The following is an 18577-nucleotide window of genomic DNA, read 5'->3' on the forward strand; positions in this document are numbered from 1 at the left end:
TTCGTATAGTTAGAGCTATGGTTTTCCCAGTAGTGATGTATGGAAGTGAGAGCTGGACCATAAAGAAGGCTGATCGCCGAAGAATTGATGCTTTTGAATTATGGTGCTGGAGGAGACTCTTGAGAGTCCCATGGACTGCAAGATCAAACCTCTCCATTCTGAAGGAAATCAGCCCTGAGTGCTCACTGGAAGGACAGATTGTGAAGCTGAGGCTCCAGTACTTTGGCCACCTCATGAGAAGAGAAGACTCCCTGGAGAAAACCCTTATGTTGGGAAGGATGGAGGGCACAAGGAGAAGGGGGCGACAGAGGATGAGATGGTTGGATAGTGTTTTCGAGGTTACCAGCATGAGTTTGACCAAACTGCGGGAGGCAGTGGAGGACAGAGGTGCCTGGCGTTCTCTGGTCCATGGGGTCACGAAGAGTCGGACACGACTAAACGACAGCAAAACTGTGGAAGAGGAATCAAAGACTGTTCCCCATGAGATCACCTGGGGCTTCTGACATGTCAGAAGGCACCAGAATACAGCAACTCCTATCAGGGTATGTCGGGGTATCCCTGAAGGCTGTTGAGTTCAATTCAACAAACAGCCCCCATCATAAAATAAGCACATATTGAAGTTCCCCATAGAGCAGATGGGAGTGAGATTGCCTTAAGGCAAGACACTCTAGCAAGCCGATGGCCAAAAACAGGGACTGAATTGGAGATTTCCTTATTTGCAGCTCAGTCTTAACCATGCTAGGTAGGTAGGAGCTCTAAAACTACCGACAGCTACAAACGAACATGGCGTGGTTTTTACCAGTTTATTTTTGGTGGTGTGAATACAGTGGCATTCTTCCACAAGATGAAGAAAAGGAATTGCACATGTATTCACCCTACACAAACACACCATTTTTCCAGCTTTGGCAGATTCCAGATTCCCCAAATGCGGTCAGTTTCATAGAACTCCCAGCTGCACATATGCCGCTGGCTCTCCTGCACAAAAAAACCCCACGACATGCATGTAGCTAGCACACTTTACTGGGGTAAGAATGGGACGGAGAGAGGAGTGGAGTCCAGGAATGAAAATTCAAGTTTCAAACTACCACCAAAAGTTGACTTTTCAGCCGCTTGGTGCTCAGCTGAAGTTCTGTTTGGTCTCTGTTCTTTTACCCAGGTGAAGAGCAGAGTAAATAGTGAGAAAAATAGAAAGGATCTTCCCCATCATCGCAGATTACGGAACACTCTCCCAAGAGTGGTACAAATGACTCTCTCTTAATAAGTAGGTTATTGAGATGTATTTCAGTAAGCATTTCTAAAACTAATCTCCCTTTTTCTTTTCTTTTGAATTCTCTGTTCGCTTGGTTTTTTTAAAAGCTGTGTACCTAGAGAAGCAGAATAAAGTAGTAGTTTCACTCAAGCCATCAGGAGCTGGGTTCAAATTGTTGCTCAGCCCTAAATCAAACTGGATAGCCTTGGGCGAATTTAACAGAACAGTAGCTAAATGTTGACACAGAAGTTTTAGTTGCACTTGGGACTCCCTAAAAAAACCAACTGAATTTGAATCATGACCAGCTTGTCCTATTCACTTTGGTGTGACCCAAGCACAGCAAACCTTTCTGATTACAATGGGTGGGGTGTAGACCAAGTTAGCTGCGTTTGACTTCCACAAAGATCAACAGAAGTTGTCTCCGCTGATTCCAATAGGACCCAAAAGCGCCTCGCTTACCCTGGATCTTAGTGTGCCCCCAACCCACTGTAACCCAATGTGACATTATCTTCATCCAATAACTTCATCCTGTACAGCAAGTGTGGGTAAACCTTTAGGTCGCTAGACGTTGCTGAGATCTAGAGTGATTATCCTGTAACTTGGCTCCCTCAACCAAGCATAGCACTTACAACCCTCCTTCCTCCCCTACACCCACCCACCCAACCTATCTCTTTGCATAAGTGCTGAAAAGCCATGCACCAAGGTGGCCAAGGCTGCCTTTGCAAGATTCAACGATGAATACTTATGGCCATCTAATATTCTTCCTACCAATACCCCAGCTGCTGGTGGGCAAGGGACAAGGCAGGAAAACACCACAAGTCTGAAACAGTTTAAACACAGGACAAAAAAGGCACATTTTAATATTTACAAAGCATAGCATTTGGGCTATAAAGGTACCCAACACACCTAGAAAGAAACATCTGCTCCCCCTTAGTCACCTACCTTTCCAAATGGTGGTAATTCTCACAATTTAATATCACAAGCCTCCTACTTTCAAAGGAGCAAGAGACTCAAACTTGCATAGCATCTTTAACTCAAGTAGTCACCTTTCCTAGACCAGTATTGAAACTGTGCTTCACGTTCATCCTTGGGAAAGTGGGGAAAAATATCTGCTATAAGTTTTAAACTAGTCCACTGGCTGGGTTGACGCTGCCAGAACTGCTAATGTTTCCTTTTGCTGCTGCTGCTGCTGCTGCAGGGAACCTTGTTCAAAGCAGAAAATTTTTAGAATATTGTCAAGAGGTTTTAAAAATGTAATACTGTTTATTTTTGCTTCAAAAACATTTCAGCATTCTAAACATACAAAAAAAACCAACATAACGTTTTTGCAAATTTGTTTCTCTTTTTAAGTACAGAGTGTTTTTGAACTTGTTTTCTGCGCCCTCTCTTCACGTTTTAAGCTGACAACGAAGAGACCTACAGTTTCCGTTTCAAAACTACCCCGCTTAACTAAAAAAAGGGAAAGAAAAAAAAGATTCCATACATTTTCTCATGCCAGCTGAAGTCCCCCCTCCCCTTCCACAACTAAGAATGGCCGCAGAATGCTAGTTTCACTATATACAGAAAGACAACTTTAAGCTAAATGGACGCCCACTGTAGTGTAAATAGATCTAATTTCGTAGAGCGTGCTTTGAGACACGACCCCTCCGTGGAAGAACATTACAACCTTCAGTTAGTCATATGCCTTCCCACCCTGAGGGCATCACTGCTCAAAGCATGAACCACAAGAATCTGTCTAGTTTTTACAAACTATAGATATGTACAGTTTTATAACCCAGGATTTTCTAGCCAATAACCATATAGTTAAAACACCACCTTACAAATTAAAAAATAAGATGCTTGAGAAACATTTTTAAATGCTTTGTTACACCAACAGGAAAGTGCACAGAGTTGAGGAGAACACAAGAGCGCCTTGCTCCCACTTTTTTTTGTTTCGTTTTTGTTTCAAAAATGTTTGGAAATATGTACAACTTTGTTACAGTTTCAGGGTGCCTAAGGGCGCCCGTGGCCACTTAACGTAAACCGTGGTTTGGTTGCTTTTTAGCTTTTTTCCTTCCTTCTTTTCCCCCCTTAGAGCACGTTTTATTCGAAATTCCCTTCCCCAAAGGAGCTACGTACGGCGTGGTCAGAATCCAAATTGTGTCATTTAAGCCTAATAAAAAGGGCAAATGAAGACACCGTCTTAAGCAACAGGTGCCTTGTTTTGTTTTCTCTTTTTCCAAATGGTGTTTCCCCTACTCTATGGTATTCACATGGAGACAAATATTATACAGTTTCTCATTCATCGTCCTCCTCCTCCTCATCTTCCTCCTCGTCGTCTTCTTCATCGTCCTCCTCCTCTTCTACCTTTTTTCGAGCTGCAGCAGCAGCTTTAGCCGCGGCACTCTTTGCACCATCAAACTTGCCTTTAGACTTGTAGTCAGCCACATCCTGCAACAGCAAGAGGGTGAGTTTCACTGGCATTGGCATAATCAGCAGGTGTGTCCCCCACCCCAACCCCCTTTAAGTGGGACAGTGACTCAGAATAGCCTCTCTCACATGGAAGAAGGTAAGAGCGCTATTGAACAAGTCACCCATGGGACACCTTGCGAGAGGTGGGGAGATGCCCAGGGTGGGTCTGGATCTTTTTTTAAAAACAACAACAACAACAACATACACAACAAAACCGTCAGTACGGAGGATTGACTTTGTAACATTGCAACTTCTTTAGCTGGAAGCTGGTGGTGGTCCTTAGCGGCTATAACACTTGCGTTTAGAAACAATGGCTTGCCTACAGAGAACAGTGGGTGGGTTGCCACTTGAACAAGGGGCCCCAAGCCTCTTGCACCCCCCATAAGATGCCACTCCACCTGGAGATGTGTGCATAGCATGAAGAGGACTGCCTCCCATTCACCCAAGGAGCTCTAGGCATCTAGCTAGCAACGTCACACTCTGCGCTTTTTAGAAGTCAAGATTCGGTGTCAAAATTCTGTAAACCCCCTTCCAAAAAGAGAGCAGCAGTGGTCCCCCTTTTTAAGATGTTCAACTAACAACTCCCATCAGCCCTGAGAATGGTGTGTGCTGGCTAGGGGCTGCAACAGCCTCTGGACAGCCACATGTTCCTTGTTCCAGCTATACAGATTTACACGAGCTAAGGAAAGTTGCATTATCTCCAGCCCTAATTGTTAGGAAGAAGAGAGCAAACATGCTCCAGAACTCTCAGCCCCTGAACAAGTTGATCAGTGACACCCGCTGCCTCTTTGCTTACAAGAGGTGCCACAACGCACCTCCAAATCGCAAGCCATGAGTTTAGAGTAAGAGCCACAGAAACAGATTTTTTTTCTGGGGAGCTTAGTTTCTGGTATGTTTCCTGTCCCAATTCAATGTGCTGGGTGTTAACTGGTTTACTTTAAGAGATCTGCTTTGGTGGTCCTGATTTGATAGGTAAGATATGTGTACACATGTGACGCAGCCCCTTTCAACTGACTCATGTTTGGTCCCTTCTGCACACAGTCACCATATACTAAAACACACACACTTGCACCACTTTTAAGAGTCATGGGAACTGTAGCTTGCCCCTCAGAGCTGCAATCCCCAGTAGCTTTAAACTACAGTTCGCAAGATTCTGTGGGGGGGAGCCATGTGCTTTATATAAATGGTGTGTATTTAACCAAAAGCTTTTAACAATAGCCTTGGAAACTTATCTTAACTGCTGCTTTTCCCTTAAGAGTTTTGCTGACTTGCGTAAGTCAGAACACCTCTCCCATAGTAATTTTACACCTAGCTGATATGCCTAAGAACCTTGCATCATTCCTTCAATGCATGTAACTTTTTAGAGCTTAGACCCCCCCAAAAAGCCCCTTACAGGGTTTTTTGTTTTAAAAAAACAGATCAGAACTCTGTATCAGTTCTCTGCTCACTAACAGAATACATGTGGAATTGTATGTACGCATCTTCCTACCAGTCCATTACCAAGTGCAATTCAAGATTGTGTTATTGTTCCTAGGGATCTCTTGTGTGCATCTGCCCCTCCTTTTAAGACTGGCTGTTGCACATCTCTTGCATACACCACTGTCTTCTGAAATAAGGTTGGGCAATGGGCCTCGTATGTGGTGGCACCCCATCTGCAGAATTCCTTGCGGCAAGAAGCAATGTTTACCTCTCTTCATTTATTTGTGTTCTTCTAGCAACTGAAAACACTCCCCAAGCTTTTGAATTGTGTGTTGATGCTTAATTGTACTGATTCAAATGCTGGTATTTGTGGAGGGTTTGCTGCCATTTTTAGCTTTGATAACTTGTGTCTAATGCTTTCTTTTATATTTGTAAGCTGCTCTGAGCAACTCCCTTTTGTGAAGAGAAAAAGGAGGGGAATAAATGTTTTAAAATACCACCTCTTGGGAATATCATCTCTTGTGGAGACTCAGGTCCTGTTTGCGGGCTTCCTATAGGAATCTGGTTGAACCTCTGGATATTGCACTACATGCCTGATCCAACAGGGCTTTTCCTACTCTCTTACTTAGAATTACGAAGCTTTCAAGCCTTTTAGCACAGCCCATCACTGTTCCTTTGTGATGGCTGATGGAGAAGAGATGGAAAAAGAAGTTGCAGCTTTACAACTTTATTTTAAAAAAGCAAACCAGCACTCTGGCTTCTAGGAGCCAGGGCAAGTTGGGAAAGCTTTAAAATGTTCAGTACTGAGAGTGTTTCAGTTAATTTCTTTCTGCCTTGAGCCTCCAGGATGGGGTGGACTAATTCCAATCCAGCCAAAGCCTAGGTTTCCTCCAGTGACATGAAGACCAACATACCATACATTGCCGGTGCTAGAAGGCCTTGGAGCCAAGAGAGATGCCTTTAAGCACCTTTTCCTGGTAAGTTTGCATTCGCAGATGTCACTGGAATTCGCTCCCAGTTAAGGAGCTGGCTTGGAATGCCCTGTTAAGTTGGAAAATACTCCACCAAACTGGGGACACCGCAGTTCACCTCTAAAGCAGGCTTCGCCAAACTAGTGTGCCCTCCTACCTCTGCTAGCTAGTGCTGAAGGGAACTAGTAGTGCAATGAAGCACCTAGAGTGTGCACCAGGTTGGAGAAGTCTGCTTCGAAGTGTTTGCCATGAGACAAAGTTTTGTTTTGGGAGCAAATGCAAACAAGGGTCCCTTTGGACAGAAGCCACCTGAGCCTTACCTTCTCATACTTCTCCTTCAGTTTTGCAGCCTTGTTGTTGTAAGGCTGCTTTTCCCCATCACTGAGGTTGTTCCACATTTCACCCAATTTCTTTGCCACGTCTCCAATGGAGATGCCAGGATTAGTGGATTTGATCTTGGGACGGAATTCTGAACAGAACAGGAAGAATCCAGACCTTGTGGAGGGTGGGAGGGAGAAGACAAACCACAGTTGAGAGCTGGTGTGGTGGGCCAAGGGTCTTTTACCTACACTTCAAAAAAACTGGTCTAGCTTCCTCTCCAGTTACTTGGTTCTGACGCAACACTACAGAGGTTTAGCATTGCACGCCTCAGCCCTGGCCTTGAATGTTCCCCTGGACATGGCTGCTGCAAGACTGGAAGCAAAAGCTTCCCATTTCCTGCTCACAGCAGAGAATCGAGTGAGGAGTTCACGAGACTGAGGCTTATACCCACAGCAGACAGCGCTACTCCTTATAAGCACTGTTTTAGCATCGCACTATTATAGGTCCCGGGGCATTTGCTGTGGGGTGAGGTAGCAGAAATCCCTAACACTTTGACTAGAACGAAACCAGTGAGAGAAGATATAACCTAGACAGGAGCTAGGAATTTCTGGGTTTAAATTCTACCTTTTTGAAAACAAAACCTCACTAGATGGGCCTTGGCAAGTCACTAGTCCTCAGCACCCGCATCCCTAACCCACCCCGTCATATGGAGACGCAACTTCTGGTTCATCTTACAGGACTGTTGTTAAGCACTAGATGTTATGACACACCGAACACTCTGGAGCGCCATTAAATAATAAAATTAGGAGATCAGGGTCACTAAGGGAAGTCAAGATTTCAAGCTCCTTTTCCCCACCTCCAAGATAGTCACGTAAGTGGCAAATGGTGCCACTCTCAATCAACTACTCAGTGCCAAGATTTAAAGCTTAAGTGATCAGGCATTAGCAGCCTTCAAAAGCATTAACTTTGTTGCTGTTGCTGTTTCTTTAAATTAGCAGTTGCATGACTATCTTGAAAACTCTCAAGTCTTTCTAGCAGTTTGTTGTTGATAATGGGTTAACTCTCACCAAAAGCAGCAGAGTGAGAAGTTGCAGCCAGCTCTGAAGAGGGTTTGTAAAAAAATAATAATAGAGGTGCTTTATTGTAGCTTGTCTGATATCCCGGGGGGTATGGGAGGATAGCTCAGTGGTAGAGCACATGCTTAGCATTCAGGTCTCAGGTTCAATCCCCAGCATCTCCAGGTAGGGTTAGGAAAGACCCTGGAAGCCACTGCCAGTCAGTGTAGACAATACTGGCCTAGGTGGACCAATGGTCTGTTTTGGCTTCCTACTGCCAGATCTACTTGTTTCTTTCTTAACTTTGTTTGAATGTAGGTTGCATCTTGCTACCTAACAAATCTGGGAGTAAGTTTATGTATGTATACTGATGCAGGGAAGTTACTTACGGTGGCCGTTTGGGGGCATTGGGGTCCTTCTTCTTCTTACCACCCTTTGCTGGTCCGTAATCCTTCATCTCTCTATCATACCGCACTTTATCAGCTTTAGCCATCTCATCAAATTTCCCCTTCTCTTTGCTTGACATGGTCTGAAAGGCAAATGCAGGCAGTTACTCATCTGCCTTCCTTCCTCCCCCCACCCACCCAAAAGAGCCACAAACAAAGGCAGGTCCATATATCAAGATTTGCTTTGCATGCAGAAGGTCCCAGGCACAAATTATTGAATGGGAAAGAGACCCTGCAGAGTTGCTGCCTTCCCAAGTAGGCGTCACTAGGCTAGTGTGCCACTGCAGATTCCTATGTTCCAAAAACCTGGCTGAGATGCCCTCAGCCATGTGTACACAGAAATGACCTTCCAAGTGCCCCCTGCCCAAGTCTGTAGGACTACCAGCTCATTGATGCATGCTTTGCACACATGGGAGGCAAGCTCCAAATTAAGACTAGATATGGTGGCTTGCACCCTTTTTGCTCCTTTCGCACACTGTATGTTGATTTTAAGACCATCTTCTTGACTGATCAGCCGTAGCTAGACCTGTGCAAATGCTGCCATTCCAGACAAAACGGAGCATGGGTAGCCAACATGGTGCTCACCAGATGTTTAGGGCTCTAACTCCAACATGGCCAGTGTCCCTATAGGGCCACATTTCCTTCTCACCCTTAAAATCAGAGGATGCAGAATTCAGCTTCCTGAGAGCTTCCATCCTCATTTATAAGTTTGTAGCCTCTAAGATTATATAAAGAATGCTTGAAAGTTTTCTGGCAATGCCCAATGAATACTCATTGCTGAAAGCGATGACTCAAGCAGGGTTTTAGACCTCTTGACTTGGGCTGCAAATCTCTCTGCAGTTATTTGAGACAAGTGCCACAAAGCTCAAAGGGGGGCTTAATGAGTTGAATTAATGGAGGCTGCTTTTGTTCCTAAAGCTGAAAGTTTGTGTGTGTGTGTGTGTGTGTGTGTGTTTTAAAGTGCAGGAAGCACACATTCTTCTCTTATTAGGCTGCTGTCTTTATTGCAGGTATAAGAATTTGGGTCTTGCAGACAGTACCTTCCACCTCTCTGAGCACTTTTTGGAGAACTCTGCGAAGTTGACAGGAACTTCCGGGTTCTTCTTCTTGTGTTCTTCACGGCAGGTCTGCACAAAGAAGGCATAAGCAGACATCTTCCCCTTCGGCTTCTTCGGGTCACCTTTAGCCATCTTTACTCCCTGGAAAGACATTCGGAAAAAATCACCACCTACCACCGCAACAGGCGATTTATGTTGCTTATACCAGGCAAAGAAAACATTAGTTGCATTGCCCAAAGCGTATTTGCACTTTCATGCATGCATGCACGCACCACTTTTAAAAGTTCTCAGCCAAAACGTGCCCATTTCTGTCCACTGGGAAGTTGTGTGTATTTTTTGAGTCGAAATGGACATCATGCAAGTCCTCTGTTGGCTTGCCCACATCATTATTGTATGGTATTTTCACCTGACTGAGCATCAACTTCCAGCTGATTTGCTTACATTTGATGATCAAGGGCCATAACTCAATAGCAGAGCATCTGTTTTGCATGCAGAAAGTCCCAGGTTCAATCCCTGGCATCTTCAGGTAGGGCTGGGAATGCACCCCATTCAGAAAAACTAGAGGGCTGCTGCCAGCCAGTGAAGACAATACTGAGCTAGATGGACTTGACTCAACAGAAGGCAGCTTCCCAAGTTCCAGTGTGAAGCACATGTGTGAACTAGCCCATAATACCAAAGTATTAAAAGGGTTAACTAATACACATAGTTGTGACTTGCATTCCTTGGCTGGCCCACCCAGTAGGAAAACTCCCTTGCTACTGCTTCAGAACTTAAAAATAAAATAAAATGCATTTCATGTCAGAGTAGCTGTCATGCATCTTCTGTAGGCACTTCAGCATTTTAAAACCCGTATCTCGAAAAACAGCTTAAAATATGTTTAAAGAGTTTATTTATTACAGCACAAGTTATAAGACTGGCTCTCTTGGTAAAGCAACATCATACTTTTGATGTCAGGTTGGTCGCTGTTTATTTAATTTCCAGAGCAGTTGCTAACTTTTTAGATATGAATGCACCTTTCCCATCTCATTTCCTGAAAAAGCAACCATTTGTGGGGTTAAAAAGGAGAGAAAAAACTGTGTGTGATTTTTTTTATTAAAAATGTATTTAAAATAATTATTTGTACTACGCTGTCTTTAGAAGTTGGAATTAATTTTCTTCCTCCCCAGGAAAAAAAAAGAGCTCAACACTCCCTTTTTCAAATTTCCTTTCTTCGAAAAAAAAATTTTTATTTAAAAAATCCTATTTCAGTCCCTTATTAAAAGGCTGCATGACTATCTGAAAAAGTTTCGGAGGAAGGAGGGAAAAAAAACCACCCACATTTCGTTTCTTTATTCCAAAAAAATAAATAAATTCTGTCCCTTACTCCCCCCGCCCCCAAGGTCATTGGGGGGGAATCCCCCCCCCGCGTCCTCCTTTTTTGCTTTACTACATTGGGACAACTTGCATTTAAAAAAGCCCCTTTTATTGCCTTAGCGAACGCAGCTGGGATATGCCTGGGATTGCTATATATTTGCTGGAGTGGCTCCGGTAAGCTGGGTGAAAAGAGAGAAGGGGGGAGAGAGAAAACGACAGGTCACGAAAGACACCAATAATTCATCTTCCATTTTGTGTAATGTTTACTCATGAAAGAAAGTACCCCTCAAATAATCCCTTCGGCTCTCCTACGGGGTGCCTTTAGCCCTAGGGGGCAAAGCCGGCTGGAGCTGGGGCAGGCGGCGGGGTTCTTGCCCTTGCTATAGCTATCTCTATAGTCTTGGTGCTTTGCTAAGGCAGGGATATGGAGTTCCCCCCTCGCCCATAGCCAGCCAGCTCCATTCGCTAAAATGGCTTCTCTACAAGGCAGCGAGACTGCTATCCCTAACAAAGCCACCGGCACCCGTCTGCTCGGATGAACCCCCCAGGAAAGGAAACCGAAGCACCAAGGCTCCCCAAAACAAGCCAGCCTTGTAGAAAAAGCTCTGCTCTTTCCTATGAGGGGGGTCTGGGGGCGCCCGGGGGTCGGGAAGGGGGGGAAAAGCAGCTTTGAAGCAGCCACCCCCCCTCTCCTCCCATGTCCCTGCTTAGCGCAATAGCCTGTATAACAAAGACTGCCATGCAGCCATTACAAGCCCTGGCTCAGCACACAGCCGCGCCGAATCGCAAGGAGATAAAAGTGCTGGAAAAAGCCAAAACGGCCCCCAAACAGCCCGCCAAGGGCACGGTCGGATAGGGAAGGAAGACCGGGGAAGGAAGCGAAAGGTTTGGGGGCTCTGGGGGCTCCCACCGGGTTTTTTTTCCTAGCGCCGCTCCCCCTCCCCGCCTCTCTGTTGCCTTTACGCGTCTTTCTTCCTTCAGCGGTGCCACCGAAACGCCAGCCATATTAATGCACACAAGAGCTCAGCTCAAAAAGCAATGTAGCAAGGGGCGAAAGGGAAACGGTCCGGGGCTTAGCAGCGGTCGGAGGGGGACGAGGGGCACCTTTTCGGACAGGGGAAAAGGAGACGGGGAGGAAACGAAAGGTTCGGGACGGGTCGGAAGGCGCGGTGGAGAGGGAAAGGGAACAAAAATATAATTTTTTCAAAAAAAAAATTGTAGTTGAAAGGAATAAAGAGGCGAGGGGAGAAGAGAGATGTGTGTTATCATCTCTCCCTTCTCTCTCCGGGACGCGCAGAGCTTATCCCTGTCAGATGCTAAAGCGACAGCCATTATTAATGCAGAATAAACAGCAAGGCACCAGCAATGCGCACGGCTAAGGCAACTTTCCTCTCTCCCCAAGAAGGCGAGCCCAGGGCAGGAGGCGACACGCGTGGAGGAGAAGCGGGGAACCGGGCTGGCATGCCCGTTAAGCGGGAGGTCCCCGCAGCCCATGCGGGGGAAGTTAATGCACCAGCGGAAAATCCACGCGTGCCCCCCGCCCCGGCACCTACTTTGTGTGTGGATCTTTATTATCCCGCCGCCCCCCCTTACAGAGTAAGAGACGAGAATGCATTATATATAGCCTTGCCGTGCGCCGTCGCCCTCCGTCCCCCATTCCTTTTTGCTACCACCACCCCATTAAAAATAAATATAAATAAATAAAAATTAAACCGAGCTCCATTTACACCAGGATTCGGGACAAGTCTTGATTTCCCACGCCTAGTTAAAGACCGGTGTGGTGGGTGGGAAGCCAAGAGATAAAAGTTGATCGGGATATTGAGAGACAAGAGAAATGAAATAAAATAAAAATGCAAAAGATTTTTTCCCCTCCCCCAATTAAAAATGGAGCGCGTTGCTTTGTTCTTTAAAAGGGGAAATTAAAAAGAAGGGCTAGCAAAGCAGCCGCTCCCCCCGGAAAAAAGTTGCAAAGTGCTCCACGAAACCTACCTGTATTGTTCGCTTTAACCTAGGCGATATGCAAGGGAAGAGAGCGAGGCGCACACACGACGCGCTAAGACTCAGCGCTAGTAGCTGTGGCTCAGCCTCGCGTTGGCTTCCTACGAGAGCGGCCTGATTGGCTGCGGGGCTCTGCCGTTTAAAACAACCTCCTCGCCCTGCCATTGGACAAGGGGCTCCTGAATATTAAGCAGGGCCCAGCGCCTATTGGCCGCGAGCGGTTAAGTCATTCATTCAAAAAGAACACCCGCCTGGCAGAATGGGAACACACACACAAAACCCAAGCCACAAACCACTCTGGAAATAGGGAAAAAACAAGGGGTGGGAAGTTCGTGGAGTTGCCAGTAGTAAAGTAATAGCAGAACACCACACAGCTGAGGTAAAGAGCTGGAGAGCGATCGTCTCACAGCCCCCACCTGACCCTGGCAGGTTTGGAGGGCGCTTCTTCATCATCATCTTCATCTTTGCAAGATCGGAGATCTTAGTAAGCATCCAGATCGCCACATGTGTTTGCTCGGAAAGTCAAGCCCACGCAGAGTTCAAGGGGCTTGTACGCAAATCACCTGTCTCTCGGAGTCTAGTCTGATTTTTATGGCGCCCCAACACATCTGAACTTTTGCAGAAACCACCCTAGCTGATTTTCTTCCAATGGGGCAATGCGTATTAATGATTTGGAGCGGCATTTAGGAATGCATACCCTGATAACGTGGGGTGTGTATTCATGGGATCTCCTTGGATCCCGGTTGCAGTTCTTTTCTGACACGCTTGGGTTCGAATTCTGTTGGATGCGGGGGGGGGGGATAAACACGCAGAATGTGTTTTGGGAAAAGAGGACCGGGCTGCAATCGGACAACCTTATTACCGAAGCATGATGCCATGGGGTTAAACTTTCATCTGTCATGTTCCCCACCCACGCTTAAACTACACAGCTAGAAAAATGCACATTTTTTAATAAGTTCGGAACTTCAGCTTGCCCCAACACCCAAATATAAGTCAAATTCTAACTGGATAAGACTTCAGTTAGGTCACCCCGAATGAGCGTGGCACTATGGAGAAAGTTACTGACCCAACAAAGTTTATAAAAGTACCAAATATATTTTTCTGAGGAAGGTATATCTGTGTGCAGTTGGAAGGAAGTTCCTCTGAGCTCAGTGAAGCTTTCCTCCAAATAGTTTAGAGGCAGTTTTTAAGATTGTAACAGCAGTAGCAGGGTTCACACATTTACAGGACTTACATTTACTGTATATCCTGTCTTTCCAACAAGGAACTCTTCATTTTATTCTCACAACAACCCTGTAAGGAAGCCTAGTCTGGGAAACTGATGGCTTCAAGGCTGCCTACTGAGCTTTATGAAAGGACACCACTGGAAGTGCTTTTGAACAAACTAAGCTAGATATAGGGACGTGGGTGGCGCTGTGGGTTAAACCACAGAGCCTAAGACCTGCTGATCAGAAATTCGGCGGTTTGAATCCCCATGACAGGGTGAGCTCCTGTTGCTCGGTCCCAGCTCCTGCCAACCTAGCAGTTCGAAAGCACGTCAAAGTGCAAGTAGATAAATAGGTACCGCTCTGGTGGGAAGGTAAACAGCGTTTCCGTGCGCTGCTCTGGTTCGCCAGAAGCGGCTTAGTCATGCTGGCCACATGACCTGGAAGTTGTATGCTGGCTCCCTTGGCCAATAAAGCGAGATGAGCGCCACAGACCCAGAGTCGGTCACGACTGGACCTAATGGTCAGGGGTCCTTTTACCTTTAAGCTAGATATAGGTACAAAGTATCTGTATTTTGTAAGATTTATTACTTATTATAAAATATTTAATGGATTTAAGTGTTCATTTTATTATAATATGAGGCAGGGTTGTATCCATAGCACTATATGCTAAGACACTGATGTGTGGAGCCATCACATAAGGATTCTGTTGGCCCATGAGTCCAGCATCCATCTTCCAAACAGGTACATGACAAACACTGAGAATTGCTGCTGCAACCCTGCATGACTCACTGTTCTGGGCAGAACACTGCCTCAGGGAAATGCTTAGTAGGTGGACTCCTCCGGATGCACACCTTTCGTTCTTTCACACCTTTAAGGGGCTGGGAATAAGAGGAGCAAATATATTCAGAAGAAATCTGCCTTGGCTTGCTAAAAGTTGGAACGCAATGGGTAGTGAAAAACTGTAGTACTAAATCCTCTTTTTAGAGGATTTCCCCATCTGGAATGACCAGTGCCTCTTTTCAAGCCAGACGTCTGTTTTAGGTACAACAGCTCCCTGGGTGTCCAGCCACTTAGGTCATTCCCTCTAACTTCCATAGTTAAACATATTCCCTGTTGTAGCTAAAAAAAACAACCCCTATGAATGGAGAAGAAAAGTGATCTGCAGGGTAGAATTTGCCAGACCCCATGTGCTTACAAAGCCAGAGGTTAATCCGATTCTAATTTAAATCTATGAGAAGCCTAATGTGGCAATAATCTAAATATTCTTTCACATTGGGATTGACACTCTATTTAACACCCCTCCTCTCTCACCCTGCCAGTCCTCCCTGTGGTAGTTCCAAGATTCCCAATAATTGCCGCACCTGCCCTAATAATGTTTGCTGAAAAGTGAGGGGGAGAGATATCTGCCAGTTGCTTATCTGCCATGTGTGATTTGAAAGAGTTTTCATTCATTTCCCACCAAAACTCCCACTGACATGAGCAGATAAGCAAAGCTTTCCAAACGTTTGAACTGGAGCAATAGCAAGCAAGTGAGAAATCCTAGCCCAATTTACATGGGAGTAAGCCCTGTTGGATTCAATGAAATTTACTTCTGGGACTTGGGTAGACAAGTAGCCCACTGTTCAAAAAGTCAAGAGAGTCAGAGCCACTGCCCTTTCCAATTTCAGCTTTGATTCTACCCATGACTGTCATACGGTGCCCCCAAACTGCCTATGAGTTAATATGGCCTTTGAGCTGAACCCCTCCCCGCACCCTGTGTTTCATTCCTTGTCTTCTCACCCCACCCTACAGTTTTCCCTCAAAAAGATAATCTGTGTTTAAGGCATTGGCTCTCAAACTTAGCCAAGAAATCTACCGTCAGCAATTAGTAAAGGTAAAGGTAAAAGGACCCCTGACCATTAGGTCCAGTCATGGATGACTCTGGGGTTGCAGCGCTCATCTCACTTTATTGGCCGAGGGAGCCGGCATACAGCTTCTGGGTCATGTGGCCAGCATGACTAAGCCGCTTCTGGCGAACCAGAGCAGCCATTTACCTTCCCGCCAGAGCGGTACCTATTTATCTACTTGCACTTTGACGTGCTTTCAAACTGCTGGGTTGGCAGGAGCAGGGACCGAGCAACGGGAGCTCACCCCGTCGTGGGGATTCAAACTGTCGACCTTCTGATCAGCAAGCACTAGGCTCTGTGGTTTAACCCACAGTGTCACCCGCATCCCACAGCAATTAGTAGATAGGATAATATTGTTGTCAACGCAACTCCCCTATGAGGAAAGCTTTGCAACTTTTGGAGTTTTTAAATTTAAAGATAGATTGAGTAAAGAGGAACATGACAAAGGTGTATACAATTATACATGGGGTAGAGAAAATGGATAGAGAAATGTGTTTTTTCTCTCTCCCTCTCACATAATACTAGAACTCATGGGCATCCAATTAACTGGATGTTGGAAGATTCAGGGCAGACAAAAGGAAATACTACTTAACACAATGCGCAGTTAAACTATGGAACTCACTGCCACAAGCCATTTGGATGGCTTTTAAAGAAGATCAGGCAAAGTCAGGAACAAGAAGACTATCAATAGCTACTCGGAGTACCAGTTGTTGGGAACTGCAAGTGCGTAAGGGTGCTGATGTGCTCAGGTCCTGCTTACTGGCTTTCCAAAAGCATCTGGTTGGCCACTGTGAAGCAAAGTCATGGTGAGCATTCATCCTGATTTGCTTATGAGGTGTTTCTGCATCTTCCCATTCATCATTTGATCATCCTACACTTTTCAATGGATTGCACCATCACTTTCAAAATAGCAGAAAGCCTGTTGTTGTTTTGAAGTGGATTTGTTGTGGTAGGGCGAATGAGTGCTTTAATCTAACTTAATTGCAGAAACCTAAAGCTTTTTCCTTAGAAATGCAAACATTTTTACAGGGGAGTGTTGCCACTGAAACTGCTAGTCTGAAGTAGGGACTGCAGGAAAGAAAGGGAAAGAGGTGCATAACCTCTGTTGATTTTTTCTCACTCTCACACTTGCTCTGTCCCAGAGGGACAGAATCCTCCAGATGTTGCTAGACTACGTTTCCCAGCACCTCTGCCCATTGGCCATGCTGACTGGGGCTGATGGGAATTGGAGTCCACTAACGCCTAGAGGCCCGCAGGCTCCCATCCTCACTGTATACCAAACTGTCACAAACAAGTTTAGGAGTCTTGTTATCACCTAATTCACTTGTCAACTCAAGGATGGTCCATTATCCTGGCACTCTGACAGATGATAGCATCATTCCTGCTGCACAGTGACAGCTCTGGGGGCCTTGATCCAAAAGTGCACAAGGCCAGACAAATGGCTGTCATGGAGAAGCACTACTACTGAAATTATTCACAACCTCTATTTCCTTCCTACAAATATTAGATACACGATTGCATCCAGTGGCAATATGTGTAAAATAAACCACTATAAAACAATACTACTTATAGCCCTCTGGGATTGTGCAGGAGTTGACAAAAAATAAAATTAAAAAAAACTTCTCTTTTGGCAGGGATGGTGGGAACTTAATCGTAATAATAAAGTCCAAAATCTTGTCATTTAAATCACTTCTGGGCAACTCCTGGAGGATTCTGCTCTGCATGTATATCAGTTAGAAAATTTATCAAACTTCCGTCTGGAGGAGAGACGTCGCTAATTTATATTCTGTAGAAGCACAGGATAATGTTGCACTGAAGTGACAAGATGAGTAGCGCCAGTAATCAAACTACAAATTAAAGAATTTATTACATATGAGAAGTAAGCTTAAAGATGAGTGGTGTAGTTTCGGAAGTCAAATCCCTCGCAACTTTTGCGTGGGTGAGAGAATGTCGCGTTAGTCAGATTCTGCTTGGCTCGAGAAATCCATTGCAGATTTGCTTGCTGTACACAATACCCAAGCTTAGGTCTCAGGGTGGCTGCCTAAGCCACACACACACACACACACACACACACACACATACTGCCAGCCCTGCTCTGCACCTTCAAAGGCTTCTGCTCAAGGAATGTGTCCTTGAACAGTAGATATACCAGTACAAACTTTAGTATTCAGTGTTGAGGTTTAATTTTCATGGACACTTTAAGCCATTTCATTCTGTTGGTTGCTATGCTCTTTTGGATGTTGTTATTTTATGCTGCAAACCTATCCTGAGATAACAAATTGATGGGACATTTATTAAATGCACTGAGAATTCCTCAGATCAGAGCGACAATTCGCAGAGTTCCCCAAGAAGAAGGTTTGATTCTGAAACCAGTCTGCTGAGGTTCAGCCAGTGTAACTTGCATAAATGCCCAAACAGGGGTGTTGCGGGAGCTGGGAAGGGACAATGTCTTTCCTCAGTCACCTTACCTAGCAACCTGGCAAGACATAGCTCTTAAAAAGGGTGCTACAAGTCAAGTTCTTCCACATTCTTCCTGAATGGAGTTTGGATAAGGGTAATTTAAAAGGTAAAGGTAAAGGGACCCCTGACCATTAGGTCCAGTCGTGGACAACTCTGGGGTTGTGGCACTCATCTCGCTTTATTGGCCAAGGGAGCCAGCGTACAGTTTCTGGGTCACGTGGCCAGCATGACTAAGCCACTTCTGGTGAAGCAGAGCAGCGCACAGAAACGCCGTTTACCTTCCCGCCGGAGCGGTACCTATTTATCTACTTGCACTTTGACGTGCTTTCGAACTACTAGGTTGGCAGGAGCTGGGACCGAGCAACGGGAGCTCACCCCGTCGCAGGGATTCGAACCGCCGACCTTCTGATCGGCAAGTCCTAGGCTCTGTGGTTTAACCCACAGCGCCACCTGTGTCCCTAAGGGTAATTTATTCCAGTGTAACTTACACTAGCGTAAGTTACACCAGCTGTCCATAGTTAGGATTGCTCTCTAGGGGTTAATATGGACTTTTATACAGACTTCAAAACATTGCCCAGACATTTCAATTAGGGACAGGCAGTTAAGGGTCACATCCCTTATCAAGTAGTTTTTTGGGGGGGGCATGCTGTCAGCAGGTGGTTTCAAACTAATCATATTTTTCTTGTTTCCATTTGTGGACAT

General features: G+C 45.4%; 1 protein-coding gene across 1 annotated transcript; it reads right to left on the reverse strand.

Moving 5' to 3' along the window:
* Window positions 1–2084: 2084 nt before the first annotated feature.
* HMGB3 (high mobility group box 3) lies at window positions 2085–12439 on the reverse strand. Its single transcript, XM_053373491.1, has 5 exons — window positions 12313–12439; window positions 8953–9111; window positions 7856–7995; window positions 6411–6585; window positions 2085–3679 (listed from the first exon to the last, which is right to left on the reverse strand). The coding sequence occupies exons 2-5, from the start codon at window positions 9100–9102 to the stop codon at window positions 3527–3529; spliced, it is 618 nt and encodes a 205-aa protein (XP_053229466.1). The 5' UTR covers window positions 9103–9111; window positions 12313–12439; the 3' UTR covers window positions 2085–3526.
* Window positions 12440–18577: the final 6138 nt, after the last annotated feature.

This window comes from Podarcis raffonei, chromosome Z (assembly GCF_027172205.1).
Source record: "Podarcis raffonei isolate rPodRaf1 chromosome Z, rPodRaf1.pri, whole genome shotgun sequence".
Classification (NCBI taxonomy): Eukaryota; Metazoa; Chordata; class Lepidosauria; order Squamata; family Lacertidae; genus Podarcis; species Podarcis raffonei.